The following is a 21,391-nucleotide window of genomic DNA, read 5'->3' on the forward strand; positions in this document are numbered from 1 at the left end:
CATATACAGGGTGGGCAACACCAACTACACACGCAAGCTTGGTACACCAATTGGACCCCACAAGACTCACTCCCCCACTCACCACAAAGACTAAGCAGGGGAGAACTGGCTTGTGGAGAACAGGTGGCTCGTGGACGCCACCTGCTGGTTAGTTAGAGAAAGTGTACTCCACGAAGCTGTAGATCTGATAAATTAGAGATAAGGACTTCAATTGGTCTACAAATCCTAAAAGAACCCTATCAAGTTCAGCAAATGCCAAAGGCCAAAAACAACAGAAAATTATAAAGCATATGAAAAAAACAGACGATATGGATAACCCAAGCCCAAGCACCCAAATCAAAAGATCAGAAGAGATACAGCACCTAGAACAGCTACTCAAAGAACTAAAGATGAACAATGAGACCATACTACGGGATACAAAGGATATCAAGAAGACTCTAGAAGAGCATAAAGAAGACATGGCAGGACTAAATAAAAAAATAGATGATCTTATGGAAATTAAAGAAACTGTTGACCAAATTAAAAAGATTCTGGACACTCATAGTACAAGACTACAGGAAGTTGAACAACGAATCAGTGACCTCGAAGATGACAGAATGGAAAATGAAAGCATAAAAGAAAGAATGAGGAAAAAAATTGAAAAAATCGAAACAGACCTCAGGGATATGATAGATAATATAAAACGTCCGAATATAAGACTCATTGGTGTTCCAGAAGGGGAAGAAAAGGGTAAAGGTCTAGGAAGAGTATTCAAAGAAATTGTTGGGGAAAACTTCCCAAATCTTCTAAACAACATAAATACACAAATCATAAATGCTCAGCGAACTCCAAATAGAATAAATCCAAATAAACCCAATCCGAGACATATTCTGATCACACTGTCAAACACGGAAGAGAAGGAGCAAGTTCTGAAAGCAGCAAGAGAAAAGCAATTCACCACATACAAAGGAAACAGCATAAGACTAAGTAGTGACTACTCAGCAGCCACCATAGAGGCGAGAAGGCAGTGGCACGATATATTTAAAATTCTGAGTGAGAAAAATTTCCAACCAAGAATACTTTATCCAGCAAAGCTCTCCTTCAAATTCGAGGGAGAGCTTAAATTTTTCACAGACAAACAAATACTGAGAGAATTTGCTAACAAGAGACCTGCCCTACTGGAGATACTAAAGGGAGTCCTACAGACAGAGAAACAAAGAAAGGACAGAGAGACTTGGAGAAAGGTTCAGTACTAAAGAGATTCGGTATGGGTACAATAAAGGATATTAATAGACAGAGGGAAAAAATATGACAAACATAAACCAAAGGATAAGATGGCTGATTCAAGAAATGCCTTCACGGTTATAAAGTTGAATGTAAATGGATTAAACTCCCCAATTAAAAGATATAGATTCGCAGAATGGATCAAAAAAAAATGAACCATCAATATGTTGCATACAAGAGACTCATCTTAGACACAGGGACACAAAGAAATTGAAAGTGAAAGGATGGAAAAAAATATTTCATGCAAGCTACAGCCAAAACAAAGCAGGTGTAGCAATATTAATCTCAGACAAAATAGACTTTAAATGCAGGGATGTTTTGAGAGACAAAGAAGGCCACTACATACTAATAAAAGGGGCAATTCAACAAGAAGAAATAACAATCGTAAATGTCTATGCACCCAATCAAGGTGCCACAAAATACATGAGAGAAACACTGGCAAAACTAAAGGAAGCAATTGATGTTTCCACAATAATTGTGGGAGACTTCAACACATCACTCTCTCCTATAGATAGATCAACCAGACAGAAGACCAATAAGGAAATTGAAAACCTAAACAATCTGATAAATGAATTAGACTTAACAGACATATACAGGACATTACATCCCAAATCACCAGGATACACATACTTTTCTAGTGCTCACGGAACTTTCTCCAGAATAGATCATATGCTGGGACATAAAACAAGCCTCAATAAATTTAAAAAGATTGAAATTATTCAAAGCACATTCTCTGACCAAAATGGAATACAATTAGAAGTCAATAACCATCAGAGACTTAGAAAATTCACAAATACCTGGAGGTTAAACAACACACTCCTAAACAATCAGTGGGTTAAAGAAGAAATAGCAAGAGAAATTGCTAAATATATAGGGACGAATGAAAATGAGAACACAACATACCAAAACCTATGGGATGCAGCAAAAGCAGTGCTAAGGGGGAAATTTATAGCACTAAATGCATATATTAAAAAGGAAGAAAGAGCCAAAATCAAAGAACTAATGGATCAACTGAAGAAGCTAGAAAATGAACAGCAAACCAATCCTAAACGAAGTAGAAGAAAAGAAATAACAAGGATTAAAGCAGAAATAAATGACATAGAGAACAAAAAAAAACAATACAGAGGATAAATATCACCAAAAGTTGGTTCTTTGAGAAGATCAACAAGATTGACAAGCCCCTAGCTAGACTGACAAAATCAAAAAGAGAGAAGACCCATATAAACAAAATAATGAATGAAAAAGGTGACATAACTGCAGATCCTGAAGAAATTTTAAAAATTATAAGAGGATACTATGAACAACTGTATGGCAACAAACTGGATAATGTAGAGGAAATGGACAATTTCCTGGAAACATATGAACAACCTAGACTGACAAGAGAAGAAATAGAAGACCTCAACCAACCCATCACAAGCGAAGAGATCCAATCAGTCATCAAAAATCTTCCCACAAATAAATGCCCAGGGCCAGATGGCTTCACAGGGGAATTCTACCAAACTTTCCAGAAACAACTGACACCAATCTTACTCAAACTCTTTCAAAACATTGAAGAAAATGGAACACTACCTAACTCATTTTATGAAGCTAACATCAATCTAATACCAAAACCAGGCAAAGATGCTACAAAAAAGGAAAACTACCGGCCAATCTCCCTAATGAATATAGATGCAAAAATCCTCAACAAAATACTTGCAAATCAAATCCAAAGACACATTTAAAAAATCATACACCATGACCAAGTGGGGTTCATTCCAGGCATGCAAGGATGGTTCAACATAAGAAAATCAATCAATGTATTACAATACATTAACAATTCGAAAGGGAAAAATCAAATGATCATCTCAATAGATGCTGAAAAAGCATCTGACAAAATCCAACATCTGTTTTTGATAAAAACACTTCAAAAGGTAGGAATTGAAGGAAACTTCCTCAATATGATAAAGAGCATATATGAAAAACCCACAGCCAGCATAGTACTCAATGGTGAGAGACTGAAAGCCTTCCCTCTAAGATCAGGAACAAGACAAGGAGGCCTGCTGTCACCACTGTTATTCAACATTGTGTTGGAAGTGCTAGCCAGGGCAATCCGGCAAGACAAAGAAATAAAAGGCATCCAAATTGGAAAAGAAGAAGTAAAACTGTCATTGTTTGTAGATGATATGATCTTATATCTAGAAAACCCTGAGAAATCGACGATACAGCTACTAGAGCTAATAAACAAATTTAGCAAAGTAGCGGGATACAAGATTAATGCACATAAGTCAGTAATGTTTCTATATGCTAGAAATGAACAAACTGAAGAGACACTCAAGAAAAAGATACCATTTTCAATAGCAACTAAAAAATCAAGTACCTAGGAATAAACTTAACCAAAGATGTAAAAGACCTATACAAAGAAAACTACATAACTCTACTAAAAGAAATAGAAGGGGACCTTAAAAGATGGAAAAATATTCCATGTTCATGGATAGGAAGGCTAAATGTCATTAAGATGTCAATTCTACCCAAACTCATCTACAGATGCAATGCAATCCCAGTCAAAATTCCAACAACCTACTTTGCAGACTTGGAAAAGCTAGTTATCAAATTTATTTGGAAAGGGAAGATGCCTCGAATTGCTAAAGACACTCTAAAAAAGAAAAACGAAGGGGGAGGACTTACACTCCCTGACTTTGAAGCTTATTATAAAGCCACAGTTGTCAAAACAGCATGGTACTGGCACAAAGATAGACATATAGATCAATGGAATCGAATTCAGAATTCAGAGATAGACCCTCAGATCTATGGCCGACTGATCTTTGATAAGGCCCCCAAAGTCACTGAACTGAGTCATAATGGTCTTTTCAACAAATGGGGCTGGGAGAGTTGGATATCCATATCCAAAAGAATGAAAGAGGACCCCTACCTCACACCCTACACAAAAATTAACTCAAAATGGATGAAAGATTTCAATATAAAAGAAAGTACCATAAAACTCCTAGAAGATAATGTAGGAAAACATCTTCAAGACCTTGGGATTGGGAAAGCCATAAGGACCACACTCCACTTTGTCTAGTTTATGGATGGATGAGTAGAAAAATAGGGGAAGGAAACAAACAAACAGACAGACAAAGGTACGCAGTGTTCTTTTGTACTTCAATTGCTCTTTTTCACTTTAACTATTATTCTTGTTATTTTTGTGTGTGTGCTAATGAAGGTGTCAGGGATTGATTTAGGTGATGAATGTACAACTATGTAATGGTACTGTAAACAATCGAATGTACAATTTGTTTCGTATGAATGTGTGGTATGTGAATATATCTCAATAAAATGAAGATAAAAAAGGGGGTAGCAACAGACAAGATGGAATTTAACAAAGATTATGAGTACTGAATCTTTACATAATTTTCTTTTCTTAGTTGCTAGGGTATTAGAATAGTTAGAAGGAAAGAACTGAAATAGTGGAACTGTAACCCACAGCATCCTTTGAAATTTGCTCTATAGCTACTTGTTAAATTTTAAGTTGAAATCTATACCTTTTTGTATATATGTTATATTTCACAATAAGGAAATAACTGAAATAGTGGTACTATAACTCATGATAACTTTGGAAATTTCCTGTGTATCTACTTGTTAAATCATACTTTGAAAGATATTACTTTTTTGTATTTATGTTGTATTTCATAATAAGGAAATAACTGAAACTGTGGAATTGTAACCTATAATATTCCTTGAAATTTGCTCTCTATTTGTTAAATTGCACTTGGAAAGCTATCACCTTTATGTATATATGTGATATTCTACAATAAAAAATATGATAAAAAAAAAATAAAGGTCTCATTTGGCAGGGAAACTGATAATATTCGTACGCACATGTGCATGCACACACAGGCACACGTTTGTGCACACACATAAGTACACACACATATGCAAGCATGCAGACATGCACACTCCACATACAAAAAAAAAAATTGGTAAAAGACTTGAACCAACAGAGGTATTGGTTACATTTATCAAAACCCATTGAACTATACACTTAAGATCTGTTTATTTCACAATATAAAATTTTACCTTAATTTAATAAATGTACGGCAAAAATCAGAGAAATTTAAGAAACTATTGACAAATTTACAATGGTTGAACTGTATTTGTTTAGAAATTCTTATTTTAGAGCAGGGGCCAGGTGGCAAAAATTTTAGGCTTTAAGAAACATATCATCTTTGTTGCAACCATTCAACTCTGCCATTATAGTGTGAAAGCAGCTGTGGACAACATGTAAACAAATGGGCTTGCCATGTTTTAATAAAACTTTATTTACAAAAACAGGTGGTGGGTTGGGTTTGGCCTTAGGGCCATGGTTTGCCAACCTGTTTTAGGGCATATGATTCTATATGTAATGCACTGCCATATAGACCTCTGTAGCTTTACCATATAGCATCTCTCCTTTCCCTCTGCCAGTGATAATATATGTAGTACAAACATTATCTTTTACATATGCTATGATGTGAGAAAGTTTGGTAAGCACTGCCCTAGAGAAACTCATACATATGCACCAGGAGACATGCACAAAGATACTACATTACTGCTTACAATGGCAGAAACTTGAAATAATCTAAATGCCCATCAATGGGAGAATATATAAACCTTGATTGAGATGTACCGTCTAATAAAATAATTAAACAAATTAAATTTCCATTTATCAACATACAATGTTGACTAAAACAAGTTTAAGAAGGGCAAATATACATGGTTTGAAACTATTTACATAAAATCTAAACATTAAACAATATACGATTTATGGACACATACACATAAGGAAAATATAAAAACATGGATGAGGAAGATACACATTAAGTTCAACATGGTGGTTACTTCTGGAGTATGAGAGGAGATTTTTAAAAAGAGAGCTTTAATTCCATCTGTAACATTTTCTCTGGCTACTTAAAAAAATTTTTTTTTCTTTGGTTTTTGGCAGTTTTATTATAATATGCCTACATGTGGTAATTTTTTGTACTTACCTGTCCTGGAAACTTCTTGGCTGTTTTTTCTTTAAATATTACCTCTTTCATCATCTCTCTTTCGTTACCTTCTGGGAGCCCACTCACATGTACATTAAACCTTTTCACCATATCTCATATGTCTCATGCTTTTTTCTGTACTTTTCACCCTTTTGTCTCTCTGGGCTCTGCTCTGGAAATTTTCTTCTGACCTATCTTCCAGGTCAGTAATCCTCTCTTGAATTCTTTCTAATCTATTGTTAATTCATTCACTGAGTTAATAATTTCAGTTATTGTATTTTTCAGTTCTAGAATTTCCATTCAATTTGCTTTATAGTTTTGTCACAATTTTCATCTTGTTATTTCTTGAATATTTGTTGTTTAGTTGTTTATTTCGTGTTTTGTTCATTTCCCCACTTTTTGTATGCCTGGTAATTTTTAATTGCATACCAGGCATTGTGTAGGAAAAACTGTAGAGATAATTTGATGCTCTGGATGATGTAATCATCTCCCAGAGAGGATTCACTTTTGAATTACTGATAGGCAATTAGGTAAGAAACAGATCACATTAGTCCAAGACTTGAGATTATTTTAAGTTTGGGCTTCAGTAATTATAAAAACTTCTTTTCATTCCAAGGGTATAGGTTTTTATGGTCCCAACTAAAACTCTAAGGGATCACCAGGATTCTCTCTCTTTTGCAGGCCCATAACTCCAATTTTTGTCCCCTCAGTTCTGTGAGATGACTGAGAGCTCTCACAGATTCTCAACTTCCCTTTCCTAAATGGCAAAATCCTTAAGAACAAAAGTGGCACTAAATACTGAGTTCACCTTTTTGGGCTTTCTTTCTTGGATCTTGGCTCCAAAGTTCTTGTAGTGTAGCTTTCAGATGCCCTCAAACATCTATTTTGATGTTGTGTCCAGCTTTTCTCATTGTTATCAAGTTCAATTATCATTGCCAGAAGTGGAACTCTATCTGTATCACTTTATTTTTTAAACAGACTTGAAGCAAATATGGCAAAATAACAGTATATGTGAAATCATTTTTGGATACATGAGTGCTTGTTATGTATATGTTACTCCTTATTTAGCTGCATGTTTGAAATATTTTATAATTCACTGAATAAAGAAATAGCATAGACTTCCAAATAAAAGCTGGCAAGAAAGGAAAGAAAAGAGGGAGAGAGGGATGGAGGGAAGGAAGAAGAGACATAATCTGGAATGATTCCAGGATCTATGAGGATCTGACTGCTAGGCTAAATTACTTTTCCTTAGAGTACTCCGGGAATATCAGTAGATGAACTATCTTGCAATTGTATCTAGAAGCATTTTCCCCTGTGTACTGAGAGGAAACCTAGCACTTCCCAGAAGAAAGGAACAAATGAAATTTCTTTATTTAACTCAAGGAATGTCAGAATATGTCTGCCTACCTCCATCAAAACCAGAGAATCCTAGAAGCTTATGAGTAAGATGAGACTTCACATACCACTTAGTGAGCTTCCTCCCAATACAGACATTTCTTCTGTAGGAAAACTTTCAGACAAAGTTTCCTGGAAATTAACACTTCGGGTAAGTTCAGATTCCTAAGTATTAAATTTTTTTTTTTTTTTGAAGATGCAAAAGTTTTTATTGGTCACCAGTTCCCCAAAGGGCACCCTGCTTCTGTTGCCTCAATGCCTCAGAACTTTGGTGTCGTTGGTCTCAGATACCACTTTTCCTGCAGGCGGTGGTCTTGTGGATGGATTGCATGGAATTGTTGCTGCCCAGGGAGTCGCTGAGACTGAAGTCCTCTCTGTCTTCTAGCAGGCGGCAATAGGTGGCGATCTCGGTCTCCAGCTTGATCTTGATGTTCAGCAGGGCCTCGTACTCCTGGACTGGTACTGCCCCTCTGCCTGGGTCTGTGCCAGCTCTGACTCCAGATGCAGCAGGACCCTGTTGAGCTGCTCCATCTGCAGGGCATAGTGGGCTTCCACCTCCCGCAGGCTGTTCTCCAGGCTGGCTTTCAGGTTTCTCATGGAGTTCAGGTTGATTTCCAAGGACTGGACAGTATGTCTCAGCTCCATGAGTGTCATCTCAGCAGCTCCTATCTCAGCAGACTAAGAGGTGACCACTGTGGTGCTCTCTTCAATCTGCTAAGACCAGTACTTGTCAGCTCCCCTTGGTTCTTCTGAGCCAACTCATCATACTGGGCTTGGATGTCTGCCATGATCTTGCTGAGGTCCTGAGACTTTGGAGCATCCACCTGCATGGTTAGCCCAAAGCTGGCAATCTGGGCTTGTAGCCCCTTTACTTCCTCCTTGTGGTTCTTCTTCATGAAGAGCAGCTCCTCCTTGAGAGCCTTGATCTCCGTCTCCAGCTGCAGCCGAGTGACATTGGTGTCATCAATGACCTTGCAGAGCCCATGGATGTTGCTCTTCACAGACTGGCACATGGCCAGCTCAGTCTCGTACTTGACTCTGAAGTCATCAGCAGCCAGCCAGGCACTGTCAATCTGCAGAACAATGCAGGCATTGTCCACAGAAATTTCAAAGATCTGAGCCCTCAGTTCCTCGATGATCTTGAAGTAGTGGCTCCAGTCCCTAACCTGGGGTTCCTTCTTCTCCAAGTGTTCCCGAATTTGGCTCTCCAGTTTCCGATTCTCAGTCTCCAGACTCCTCACCCTGTCCAGGTAGGAGGCCAGGTGGTCATTCAGGGCTTGCATGGTCTTCTTCTCGCCCTGGATGCCCCCCATTCCCACCAGACCCCTGGCCATCCACCCCAGGAGCTAGGGGAATGGGACATGGAGATCCGGGAGCCTGAGCCCCCAGTGCCCACATAGACGCTGGCCGCGCTGCTGGCTGGCCAGACCCAGTGGCTGGGCATCTGAACCGAGCCCAGGGATTGGTAGTTGGTGAAGAAGGTGGTGGAGTGGATAGTGAAACTCATGTTGTCTGGGAAGTAAGGCTTAAGGCCAGGGCTCAGGATATGGACACCTTAAGCATTAATTCTGACATAGCTCCCATAGAGAAGAAACTTCAAGGGATTTATTCTTGTTTCCCCTAGGATTACATATATATTACAGCTCCAAGGTGGCACAATTTATTCCCAATCCCATCCCCCAAATCATCATCCTATCAGCTTGGAAAGTTAAAGAACTAAGCAAAGTCTAACCTTTCAGGAAATTTCTCTGATTGGGGTCAACAATGGTTCTAGCTGAAAAGGCAACCCTGTCCAGAAAACTAAGGGGAATCAGTGACATTCCTTGATAGGAGATATTTCTGGTGCCTAATTAGTCTAGACACTGGGATTTTACTGGTCAATACAAAAAAACCTAGGAGAGGTGGGGAAACATTTGTGTGGGCTGAGGATGGAGGAAAGCTGAGAAGCCAAGGCTGGTTCTCCTTAGGAGGATGAGCAAAGAGGATGGGCATCTCCATCTCCATCTTGGTCATCTATCATAATTTATCCTTTCTCTTTTCATTTACATTTCTGAATGAATTTTACGAAAAGCAGTCAAGTAATTCTGAGTTTCATTAATGGCAGTTGTTAAAGTTTCTCAAAAGAAGCCCTACTGAATCCCATGGCCCAATAATGCTATTATTGTCATTTTGCTTTGTTCCCATAAAACTGAAGTGGCAATAGTAACATACAGGGTTACTTTTAATACATAAAGCACTGTCAAATATACTATCACTGTGAATCCTCAAAATAACCCTGTAAGGTGCATAGAACAGGTACTTCTAAGAAGGGATAAGGTACAGTAACCCAAAGTCACACAGATAATAACTGTTGTCTTTAAATCAACTGACACTGATTTATCCTTATAAATTATGCCTTCCCTCATTCTTTAAAGGCCAAATTTATGCTCCCAGTGAAACTGCTAATTCCTTTGACCAGAAACAGTTTCTCAATCCTCAAATGACCCACAGGACTTTGAACCTCTTATGACACTTCACATATCCTACTTTTGCTATATTTACAGATGTATATGTCTTAATATACTTGATGGTAAATTTCTAAAGAGCAGAGATTGGGTCTTATTTATCTTTATAGCCCTTATAGCATCCAGAAGCACTCAAATTTTTATTGAATGACTAGTGCAACTTCCCTGTTTATGTGAGTAATCCATTATTTAGAAAGTTTGCATAAACTTTCTAAATATAAAATAAATGGGCCCATTATTAACACCTAAATACACAATATTTGTGTGGGAGTTGTATTTTTTAAAAATAAAGTTGAGCATCACACTTTTGAACAAAAATTATAACCACCCTAATTATAATTCTATATTCTTTAGGAAAATCTATTTGACTTACAGTATTATTATTTGCAGTTTCTTCCTTCCAGGGAATATAAGCGGCATTAAATTTAAAGTCTGCTTGTTTTGGTAGACTGAACTTTGACTCAAAAGGAGCATCTTTTTAGGAAAAGGTAGAGGACTGAACTTTAATCCTTTTCAGTACTGCCAGAAATATTTTTATTCCCGGTATTTTGGAAAGCAAAACAGAAAGAAGCCTGACTCCCAAAAGTACCACCAAGCAATGTACACAACTCTGTAATCTAATTGTGACCTGCTAAAGGCAATGGAAATACATAAAGGGAAATGGATCTATTATCTTATACATATTTACTGTGTATGTGTGTGTATACACATAGATACACATAAAATCAGGCATTTAACTTTTTTTGCTTTTCAACAAGTATCTTATTTGAGTCACTTTAAATTTGAATGAATCTACATGCCTTTAACAAATAGGATTCTTATCAAAATGCTGTTGAAGGCCTGCACACTTTCTTTTACAAAGTTTGATGTCTGAATTGAAAGCCAAACGTGACTGAACCTCAATGACTCACATAGGTGTACCTGAGGAAAACATATAAAAATCCAAACATTAAAAATGAAAGAATGAAAGGAAGACAAATAAAGTGATGAATCAAGGGACTAGCTCATATTAGAAAAAAGAGTGTCTGCTTTATGAAAGGTTTTCTTTTGTGATCCTTAATATAATTCCACTAGAATGTTTAAAACATGACTTGATTTATAATAATTCAATTTATATCAAATATTTAAGGAACACACCTGCAACATAAAAGGCATATACAAAAACACTGATAATTTCTGAGAAAGTTATCAAGGCTATGTGGCCCAGACACAGAGAATAAGAGCGCCTGGATTCTATTTCTGGCTCTAGCAACCTTGCATAGGTTTTAAATAGACTTTAAGGGATTTTTTGAAAACTTTTCCAATGAAATTATGTCCACTTCATATTGACCTTGCTGCTAATTATATATTGCTATTCCCTAAATCACACCTCTTTTTTATCTCTGAACTCATTCTTCCAGTCTTGTCTAAAATAGGGCAGAATGCATTGCACAAGACACATTCTTAGCAATAGCCAATTTTTTTTTTTTTTAACAAAACCTACAATTTAATAAAACTGCTTCACAGAGCTCACAGGGTAACATTTTGAGATTTGAACAGGGATGTCGGACACATTGGTTTATTTGATTCTTTCATTGCATTCTGGCCAAGTTCTTGGCATTATATAAATAACCCAGAAGACTTAGGTTCTGGAATGGGGTCTCAATCAAAATAAGATAAACAGCTAAAAATTTACATATAGAATGGTGATTCTTAAAGTTTTCCACCAAAATGCTCCTAATAGCAGAGGAGGGTAAACTCATACTACTGAGGATTTGAAGAATGGTCTAAATCAATGGGATCAAGTTTGATGTTTCAAGAAATTTTTCATTTTATACTATTATATATCATGTTTGTTTTGTTATTTTAAAATGATTTATGTACCTATCAACAAATAAAATTGATAGTCCAGGAATATGAACCACATTTATCCTGGGAGTCACAAACCTCTGACTCACTTTCAACTATATACCGTACAAACTCACTTTCCAAATCACCTCCCTGCACTGCTTCTTCCCTCCAACACAGCCAGTTTTAAAATCACTAACTACAGTGAGTCACTGTTTTGGTAGGAATATACCTTCTGTCTAAGGTATGCTGGGGTAGAAAAAATATCAAGAGCTGCTGGTTGGGCTTAAGGTAGCTACAGAGAGACTTTTGACTGGTCCAGAATTTTATTAGGATTAAAAGACAGGTTAAATAAGCATGGAGATATTCTAATATGTAGAAGTTATTATCTAAAGTTTTTTTTCCTCTCTGGACTCTTTCCATTGTTTGATTTAACTGTATTATTTTGAAAGAGAAAAATATATATCAAGCTCTTCTTATAAAGGTCTGATTTTCATCTTAGAGTAAAACGATAACTTTTCTGCTGTTGAAGCTTACAATCTGATAGTAATATATTCCAGGATCATGTTTGCATTTTAAAATTTGAATACCAAACATACGAAATGAAAAATAAACAGTATATGAAAACATCTTAATACCTATTATGGCTCTTAATCATTTTTCCCTTGTGATTACAGCACTGTATGGTAGGTAGGGAAGAAGGTACCTAGTACCATCAGCTTTTTTTTTTAGAGCTGAACTGAGGTTTAGAAGCTATAATTGCTGAAGTTGAGAAAGCAATGAACAGTAGAATTGGGATCAGACATAGTCAAATTGACAGTCCAGTATTCTTTCCTCTTCTTCACATTGCCTCAAAAGAATTCAAGATGCTTCTGTAGCATAAGGGATCTAAAATAGTATATATATTTAATAAAGTTTCTATTAATCTAATCACCAGAGGCTGAAAATATTACTATAAAAATACTACACAGAAGCATAGCTATAGCTTATTTTTACCTATACATTTTCAACCATATTATCACTTAATATTAATTCATCAGTCTACCTGAAGTCAACCATGATTAAGGATACAAGCTGGTTAGAATATTTACATGATTCCAAAAGATATCTTAGTAATTTTGTAAATGCTAAAAACATTAGTTTTACAGGAAAGATTTAAAGTCTAATTAACATGTGTTCTACTTGCTAAAGATTTTCTCTGTGACATTAAGTGACATATTTGTTTAAAGGGTTTAATGGTTCCTAGATAACACCAAGAGCCAACTGAAAGTAATTTGACTTCTTAAAACTCTGCCCATTCACTGAAGCAAAAACAAAACAAAAAGAGCTTTGACTCTTGAACTAAAACCAGTTGGTTTTAAGGAGGAACAAAACCACACACCATCTAAACAGAAACCCTGTGATACGTATTTTCAAAATGAAACATTAGCTAATCTCTCAATATTCAAACTTTACAATGAACTACTTCTAGTCCCCCCAAGAACTCCATGCTCTCTTGCTTCTGTCTTCACGTGTTGTACCCACTGACAGAAAAATCTTCTGCCACGTGTTTACCTGACTGACTCCTACTTATAAGTTAAAGGGCTTTTACTGAATTATTTTTATTTTAAGGTTGCCTCCATATACGGATGCAAAATAAAACTATTTGCCTAAAACCTTTTTAAAATGAGACATTTAGAGAAAGTAACCATGTGGTTTAGGTAACTAAATATAGCAAATGGTCATCTACCTAAACATGTACTTAATCAGGCATCACTAGTGCATCAAACTTCATCATATTTACAAACACTGTCTTCTACTAGTCATTATATTCATTTACAGAAAAATGTTTTCCAATTAGATTTACCATATATCTGACAAGAGTTTATTATCCAGAATATATAAAGAACTCCTACAACTCAAAAAAGAGACAAACAACCCAATTAAAAAAATGAGTCAAGGACTTGAACATACATTTCTCCAAAGAACATACACAAATGGTCAATATGCATATGAAAAGATGTTCAACAAAATTAGGTATTAGGAAAAGGCAAATCAAAAGCACAATGAGATACCACTTCACACCTACTAGATGTCTACTACTAAAAAAATGGAAAATAACAAGTGTTAGCAAGGATGCAGAAAAATAAGAACCCTCATGCATTGTTGGTGGAAATATAAATCGGTATAGCCACTGTGGAAGACAGTTTGGTGGTTCCTCAGAAAGTTATGCATAGAATGAACACATGACCTGGCAACTGCACTTCTAAGTAAAGTATATACCCAAAAGAATTGAGAGGAGGGACTTGGACAGGTATCTGTACACCAAAGTCCACAGTAGCATTATTCGTAATAGCCAAAAGATGGAAGCAACCCAAATGTCCACCAACAGAAGAATTTGATATATGCGTACAATGGGATATTATTAGGCCATAAACAGAAGTGAAGTTCTGATATTTGCTACAACATGAATGAACCTTGAAGATATTATACTGAGTGAAATAAGTTAAACAAAAATGACAAATATTGTATGACCTCATTTATATGAAATAACTAGAATATGCAAATTCAAGGAGACAGAAGATTACAGGGTAGAGGGGCAGGAATGAGGGTGGGGAATCAGAAGTTAATGCTTAATGAGTACAGTTTCTGTTTGGGGTGATGGAAAGTTTTAGAAATGGATGGTGGTGATTGCAGCACAACAATGTGAATGTAATTAATACCACTGAATTGTATATTTGAAAGTGGTTAAAGTGGGAAGTGTTATACCATTATATGCTATCAAAATAAAAAATTCTTAAAAATGGGAAGCAAAATAGATCACAAAACACTTTTTTAAGTACAATATTGTTCTTCTAGATTTTAGCTAAGATTATACGCATATGTAGCATTCATGAATACAGAGGAAAAGATGACTGGTGATCCATAAAGCTGTATCTAGAAATCTGATAATTTTGTCATACTGTTGTGTCCAACACAGAGATCTAACATGCTGCACAGAATTCTTACCTGACCAGTGTCCAGTGGAGATGCCAGATCTGTCTGTGCATGTCTCACTTACAGGTTTAAACACAGTCTCCCATCCACCAGTAGCATAGCGCCAATTCTGAGATTCTAAGATGAGGGTTCGCTGGGTACCATAGGCAATCATGAAACAGTAGACCACATGATGGAGCTGACAGCCATAGCCACAGCCTTTGTTGATATTACATACGAGCTTCTTGGCTTTGCTGCAATCCTTGGGATTCTGGGAGGGAAGAAGAAAAAAAAAAAGTGAAGATAAGCTATGCAGAGGTCAACATACATTTACAGGATCACAAGTATCAAAAATCATATAATAAACCCAGGCTTATCCAGTTTATCACCTATTAATCAAAGAATCCAGCTTTAAGGATTGGGTTTCAAAGATTTCAATAAAAATTTTATGTGCATACTTAGGGAGAAGGAGACAGCACTGAAAAAGAATAGTTACTTTGGAAATTTCACTAAACATATGTGAAATTAAGCAGTTCTATTTTAAATTACTCATTCACTTCTCTATCACTCAGAACATGCAAATATGATAATTTCCAAGCTGAAAGTTGCATACACTGAGATCTTTATGAAAGGAGTAAAACAGTTAATTTATTCCAGTAGCACTTCAGCATTCTGAGTTTACCTTCTCTAAAGAAACTCAAAGTGTCTTAAAGGAAAAACTACAAATTACCTACTATTTCCATCTGTCTACAGATTTCTACATGTCACGAACAAAATCTACTATTTTACTATGGAAGTAAAAGGACAGCTGATTTCAACAATCACAAAATACAAGTTATGGGACTTTTTGTTGTTAAAACCAACCTTGATGATACCTACTGGTAATTTTAACAATCATATGTAGAATATGCTCTTTTGGCTAGCTTAAAAATATGTTATGCCAATTTTTAATTGGAAGATTCATTTTTCCATTTGTATAATTTGCCATGAAGACAGCAAGTGGTTTAAACACTTAGTATCATCTAGCAGCAGGTGAAGGGGGGTTAGCTAATGTGAGATACCCAGAAGTGCTGGTTTGAAGCTGTTATGTAACTCAGAAAAGGCCATGTTCTTTTAATCCATTCTTGTGGGTACAGACCTGTTATGGGTGGGACCTTTTGGTTAGGTTACTTCTACTGAGATGTGACCCAGCCCATTCAAGGTGGGTCTTAATCCTTTTACTTGAGTCCTTTATGAGAAAATAAAGGACAGATAAAACCCTGAGAGCTTAGGAAAAAAAGCCCCCAGAGAAGCTAAGAGAAGACCCAGAGGACACAAAGAGGAAACCACTGGAACCAGAAGATGAAAGCAACGAAATGTGGGCGCAAAGGACTAGCAGACATTGGCCATGTGCCTTCCCATGTGACAGAGGTGTCCCAGATGCCAGCAATCTTTCTTAAGAGTCCAGATATCATCCTGTTGATGCATTAATTTGGATATTTTCATGGCCTAAGAACTGTAAATTGTAAGTTAATAAATCCCTATTGTAAAATCTAATCCATTTCTGATATATTACATTCTGGCAGCTGTAGCAAACCGAAACACTAGATAAACAAAAGCTGAGGGAGTTCATTATCACTAGACCTGCCCTACAAGCAATTTTAAAGGGAGTTCTTCAGACTGGAAGGAAAGGACACTAGATGGTGGTTCAAAGCAGCATAATAAAATAAAGACCTACGGTTTATAAAGGTAACCATTTGGGTTATTATAAATGTCAGTATGACTGTATTGTACTTTTTGATATGCAACTCTACTCCTTATTCCTACAGATGCTAAAATGCAAATGCATAAAAAGTTATAATAAACCTATGGTTTTGGACATATAATGTGCAAAGATAAAATTTATAACAAGTACAGAAAAAGGTGGGGGGGGCAGAGGGGCTTACAGGAACAAGTTTTATGTATATGCTATTGAAATCAAGTTGGTATCAAATCAAATATGAATGTTACATATTTAGAATGCTAAATTTTAACCCTATGGTAATCACAAGGAAAATATATGTAAAATATATCCAAATAGAAATGAGAAGGGACTCAACATGTACAATACAAAGTATTATTTACCGAAGACTTGAGGGACAATAAATGTGTGAGACTTACAAAGATTAAACAGCAAAATGGCAGAAGAAATTCCTGCATTATCAGTAGTGACTTTAAATGTAAATGGATTAAATTCTCCAGTCAAAAGGCAGAGATTGTAGAATTGAAAAAAAAAAGCAAGGCCCAACTATATACCATTTACAACAGACTTGCTAAATTCAGACACATAAGTAGGTTGAAAGTGAAAGGAAGGAAAAAAAAATACATATCATGCAAGCAGTAACCAAAAGAGAGCTGGGTTAACAATACTAGTATCAGATAAAATAGACTTTAAGTCAAAAACAGTAATGAGGGTCAAAGACACTCATTATAAAGGAGTCAATTAAACAAGAATATGTAACAATTATAAATATATATTTATCTATCCAACAGCAGAGTCCCAATATATATGAACCAAATACTGACAGATATGAAGGGAGAAATAGATGGTCCTACATTAATAGTAGGAGACTTTAATATACCACTTCCAACAACAGATAGAACATAAGGACAGAAGATCAATAAGGAAATTGAAGACTTGGGAAAAAACCTCTAAATCAACTAGACCTAAAAGACATATTTAGAACACTTCATCCAAAAGATACAGGATACACATTCTCCTAGAGGGCACATGCCTCATTCTCTAGTTTAGACCACATGTAAGGTCACAAAAACAAGTCTCAAATTTTAAAAGACTGAAATTATAAAAAGCATCTTCCCTGACCATAATGGAATGAAGCTGGAAATAAATAAAAGGCAGAGAACTGGAAAATCCACAAATAAGAGGTAAAACAACACACTCTTAAACAATCAGTGGTCAAAAGAAGAAATTACAAGGGAAATCAGTATCTCAAGACGAATGAAAACGAGAACACAACATATCAAAATTTATGGGTTGCAGCTAAGACAGTGTCAACAGGGAAATTTATGGCTCTAAATGCTTACATTAAAAAATAAGAAAGAGTAAGAATGAAAGACTTAACTACAATATTGGAGGAACTAAGAAAAGAACAGCAAACTAATCCCAAAGCAAGCAGAAGGAAAGAAATAATAAAGATTGAGCACAAGTAAATGAAATAGAGGAAAAAAAGAGAGCATTAACAAAACCAAAAGTTAATTCTTAGAAACATCAATAAAATTGACAAGCCCTTAGCTAAAGTCACAGAGGAAAAAAGAGAAGACGCAAATAAATAAAATCAGAAATGATAAGGGGAACTTTACTGTTAACCCATAGAAATAAAAAGGATCTTAAAAGGATACTATGAACAACTGTATGCCAAGAAATAAGACAACTTAGATGAAATGGACAAATTCCTAAAAACATGCACACAACCTACACTGACTTGACAAGAAACAGAGACCTCAAGAGACCTATTACAAGCAAAGAGATTTAAACAGTAATCAAAAATCTCCCAACAAACAAACAAACAAAATCTCCCAACAAAGAAAAGCCTAGGACCAGATGGCTTCACAGGTGAATTCTACCAATCATTCCAAGAAAAATTGATATCAATCCTGCTCAAATTCTTCTTCCAAAAGTGTAAGAGGGAATATTATCTAACTCATTCTTATGAGGCCAACATCAGATAAATAATACCAAAGCCAGATAAAGTTATTACAAGAAAGAAAATAACAGACTAATTTCTCTTAAGAAAATATATGCAAAAATCCTCAACAAAATACTTGCAATTAGAATCCAATAGTACATTAAAATAATAATAAACCTTGATCAAGTAGGTCTTATCCCAGGTAGGCAAGGGTGGTGCAGCATAAGAAAACCAGCTAATGTGATATATCACATTAACAAAATGAAGGGGAAAAAACCATATGACATCTCAATTGACACAGAAAAGGCATTTGACAAAATCCAGCTTCCTCCCTGATGAAAACACTTAGAAATCTAAGAATAGAAAGAAACTTAATCAACATGATAAAGGGCATATATGAAAAACCCACAGCTAATATTACTCAATGGTGAAAGACTGAAAGCTTTCCCTCTAAGATCTGGAACAAGACAAGGAAGCCCACTGTCACCACTGTTATTCAACATTGTGCTGGAAGTTCTAGCCAGAGCAGTTAGGCAAGAAAAAGAAATACAATGTATCCAAATTGAAAAGCAATAAAACTTCCACTATTGGAAGGGTACATGATCCTCTATGGAGAAAGTTCTTACTACTAGAGCTAATAAATGAATTCTGCAAAGTGGCTGGCTACAAAGTTCAAAACCCCCAAATCAGCAGTGTTTCTATACACTTTTAATCAGCAATCTGAGGAGGAAATCAGGAAAAAAATTCCATTTACAGCAGTAACTAAAACAAATAAAATTAACCATGAATATAAAGGACTCATACTCAGAAAATTGCAAAATTTTGTTACTAGAAATCAAAGAAGATCTAAATAAATGGAAGGACATTCCATGCTCATGGAATGGAAGATAAATATTATGAGGATGTCAGTTATACCCAAAATGATTTACAGATTCAAAGCAGTCACAGTAAAAATTCCAAGAGCACACATTGCAGAAACTGAAAAGCCAATTATCAAATTTATTTGAAAGGGTAAGGGATCTCAATAGTCAAAAGCATCTTGAAGAGGAAAAAAGCTGGAGGATTCACACTTCCTGACATTACAACTTATTCACAAATCCATACTGGTCAAAACAGGATGGTACTAGCACAAGAATAGACATACAGACCAATGGAATCAATCAGACAATTCTGAAATAGACCCTCAAATCTATGGCCAACTGATTTTTGACAAAGCTGCCAAATCTACTCAATTGAGAAAGAATGGTCTCTTCAACAAATGGAGCTGGGAGAACTGGCTCTTCATATACAAAAGAATGAAGGAGGCCCCCTATCTCACATCATATACAAAAATTAACTGAAAATGGGTCAAAGTCCTAAATACAAGAAACAGAACTGTAAAACTCCTAGAAGAAAACGTAGGTAAACATCTTCAGAATCTTGTGTTAGGAAATGGTTTCGTAGACTTTACATCCAAAACACAAGCAACAAAGAAAAAAAGAGATAAATGGGACCACCTCAAAATTAAAAACTTTTGTGCATCAAAAGACGTTATCGTGAAAGTGAAAAGGCAACCTACTAAATGGAAGAAAATATTTGAAAGCCACATATCCAAAAAGGGCTTAATATCCAGAATATATAAAGAAATCTTGCAACTCAATAATAAAAAGACAAGCCCCTCAATTAAAAAATGGCAAAAAGACTTGATAGATATTTCTCCAAAGAGGAAATACAAATGGCTAAAAAGAACATGAAAAGATGCTCAACAGCATTAGCCATTAGGGAAATGCAAATGAAAACCATAATGATATACCATTTCATACCAGCTAGAATGACTAATATTAAAAAAAACCAAGAAAATTCCAAGTGTTGGAGAGACTGTGAAGAAATAGGAACACTCATTTATTTGGTTAGAGTATAAAATGGTGCAGCCCCTATGAAAGACAGTTTGGCAGTTCCTCAGAAAACTAAGTATAGAATTATCATATGACCCTGCAATCCCTTACTAGGTATATACCCAGAAGAACTGAAAGCAGGAACTCGAACAGGTATTTTCACACCAATGCCCACAGCGGCACTATTCACAATTGCCAAAAGATGGAGGCAACTCAAGTGTTGCTTCAATGTATGAATGAATAAACAAAATGTGGTATATACATACAACGGTAAATACTAAAAAGGAATGAAGTTCTGGTTCATGTGACAACTCGGATAAAGCTTGAAGACATTATGTTGAATGAAATAAGCCAGACACAAAAGGACAAATGCTATATTATCTCACTAATATCAAATAATTAGAATAAGCAAACTCATAGAGTCAGAATCTAGAATACAGGTTACTGGAGGCTAGGTTGTGGGTAGGGAATGGGGCGTTAATGCTTAATTGGTATAGAGTTTCTATTTAGGACAACAGAAAAGTTTCAGAAATGGATGATGGTGATGATAGCAAAACATTGGGTATGTAATTAACAGCACTAAATTATTTATTTGAAAATGGTTAAATGGAGGAAATTTTAGCTTGTATATATGTTACCAGAATAAAAATTTTAAAAAAATCCATGGAACTGGACAACACAAACAACATTAAAAAATCCATGGAAGTGCACAAAATTGTATACTATTAACTGTAGTTAATAGGACATTTACAAAAATGTGCATTCCCAGGGATCTATCTGATGCTTATAAAAAGTTTCACTCACTAAGTTTATTTTTCCAAAACTTAAAACCTCCAGATTGTTCCTATGTCAGAGAAGCCCTGAAACTCAGGTGCACCAGTCTCTCCAAGAACATCAACAAGTAGCAT

At 35.7% G+C, this 21,391-nt stretch overlaps 1 protein-coding gene and 1 pseudogene across 6 annotated transcripts in view; both read right to left on the reverse strand.

Annotated features, from left to right (window-relative positions):
• The window catches only part of FUT8 (fucosyltransferase 8), a 378,192-nt gene that overhangs the window by 39,556 nt on the left and 317,245 nt on the right, over positions 1 to 21,391 (reverse strand). For all 6 annotated transcript variants that reach the window (XM_037832507.1, XM_037832508.1, XM_037832503.1 and 3 more), the window contains one exon: positions 14,978 to 15,215. In XM_037832507.1, the coding sequence (XP_037688435.1) occupies positions 14,978 to 15,215 (238 nt within the window). The remainder of the gene's footprint in view (positions 1 to 14,977; positions 15,216 to 21,391) is intronic.
• Positions 7,596 to 9,570, reverse strand: LOC119531346 (annotated as a pseudogene).

Source organism: Choloepus didactylus, chromosome 4 (assembly GCF_015220235.1).
Source record: "Choloepus didactylus isolate mChoDid1 chromosome 4, mChoDid1.pri, whole genome shotgun sequence".
Lineage (NCBI taxonomy): Eukaryota > Metazoa > Chordata > Mammalia > Pilosa > Megalonychidae > Choloepus > Choloepus didactylus.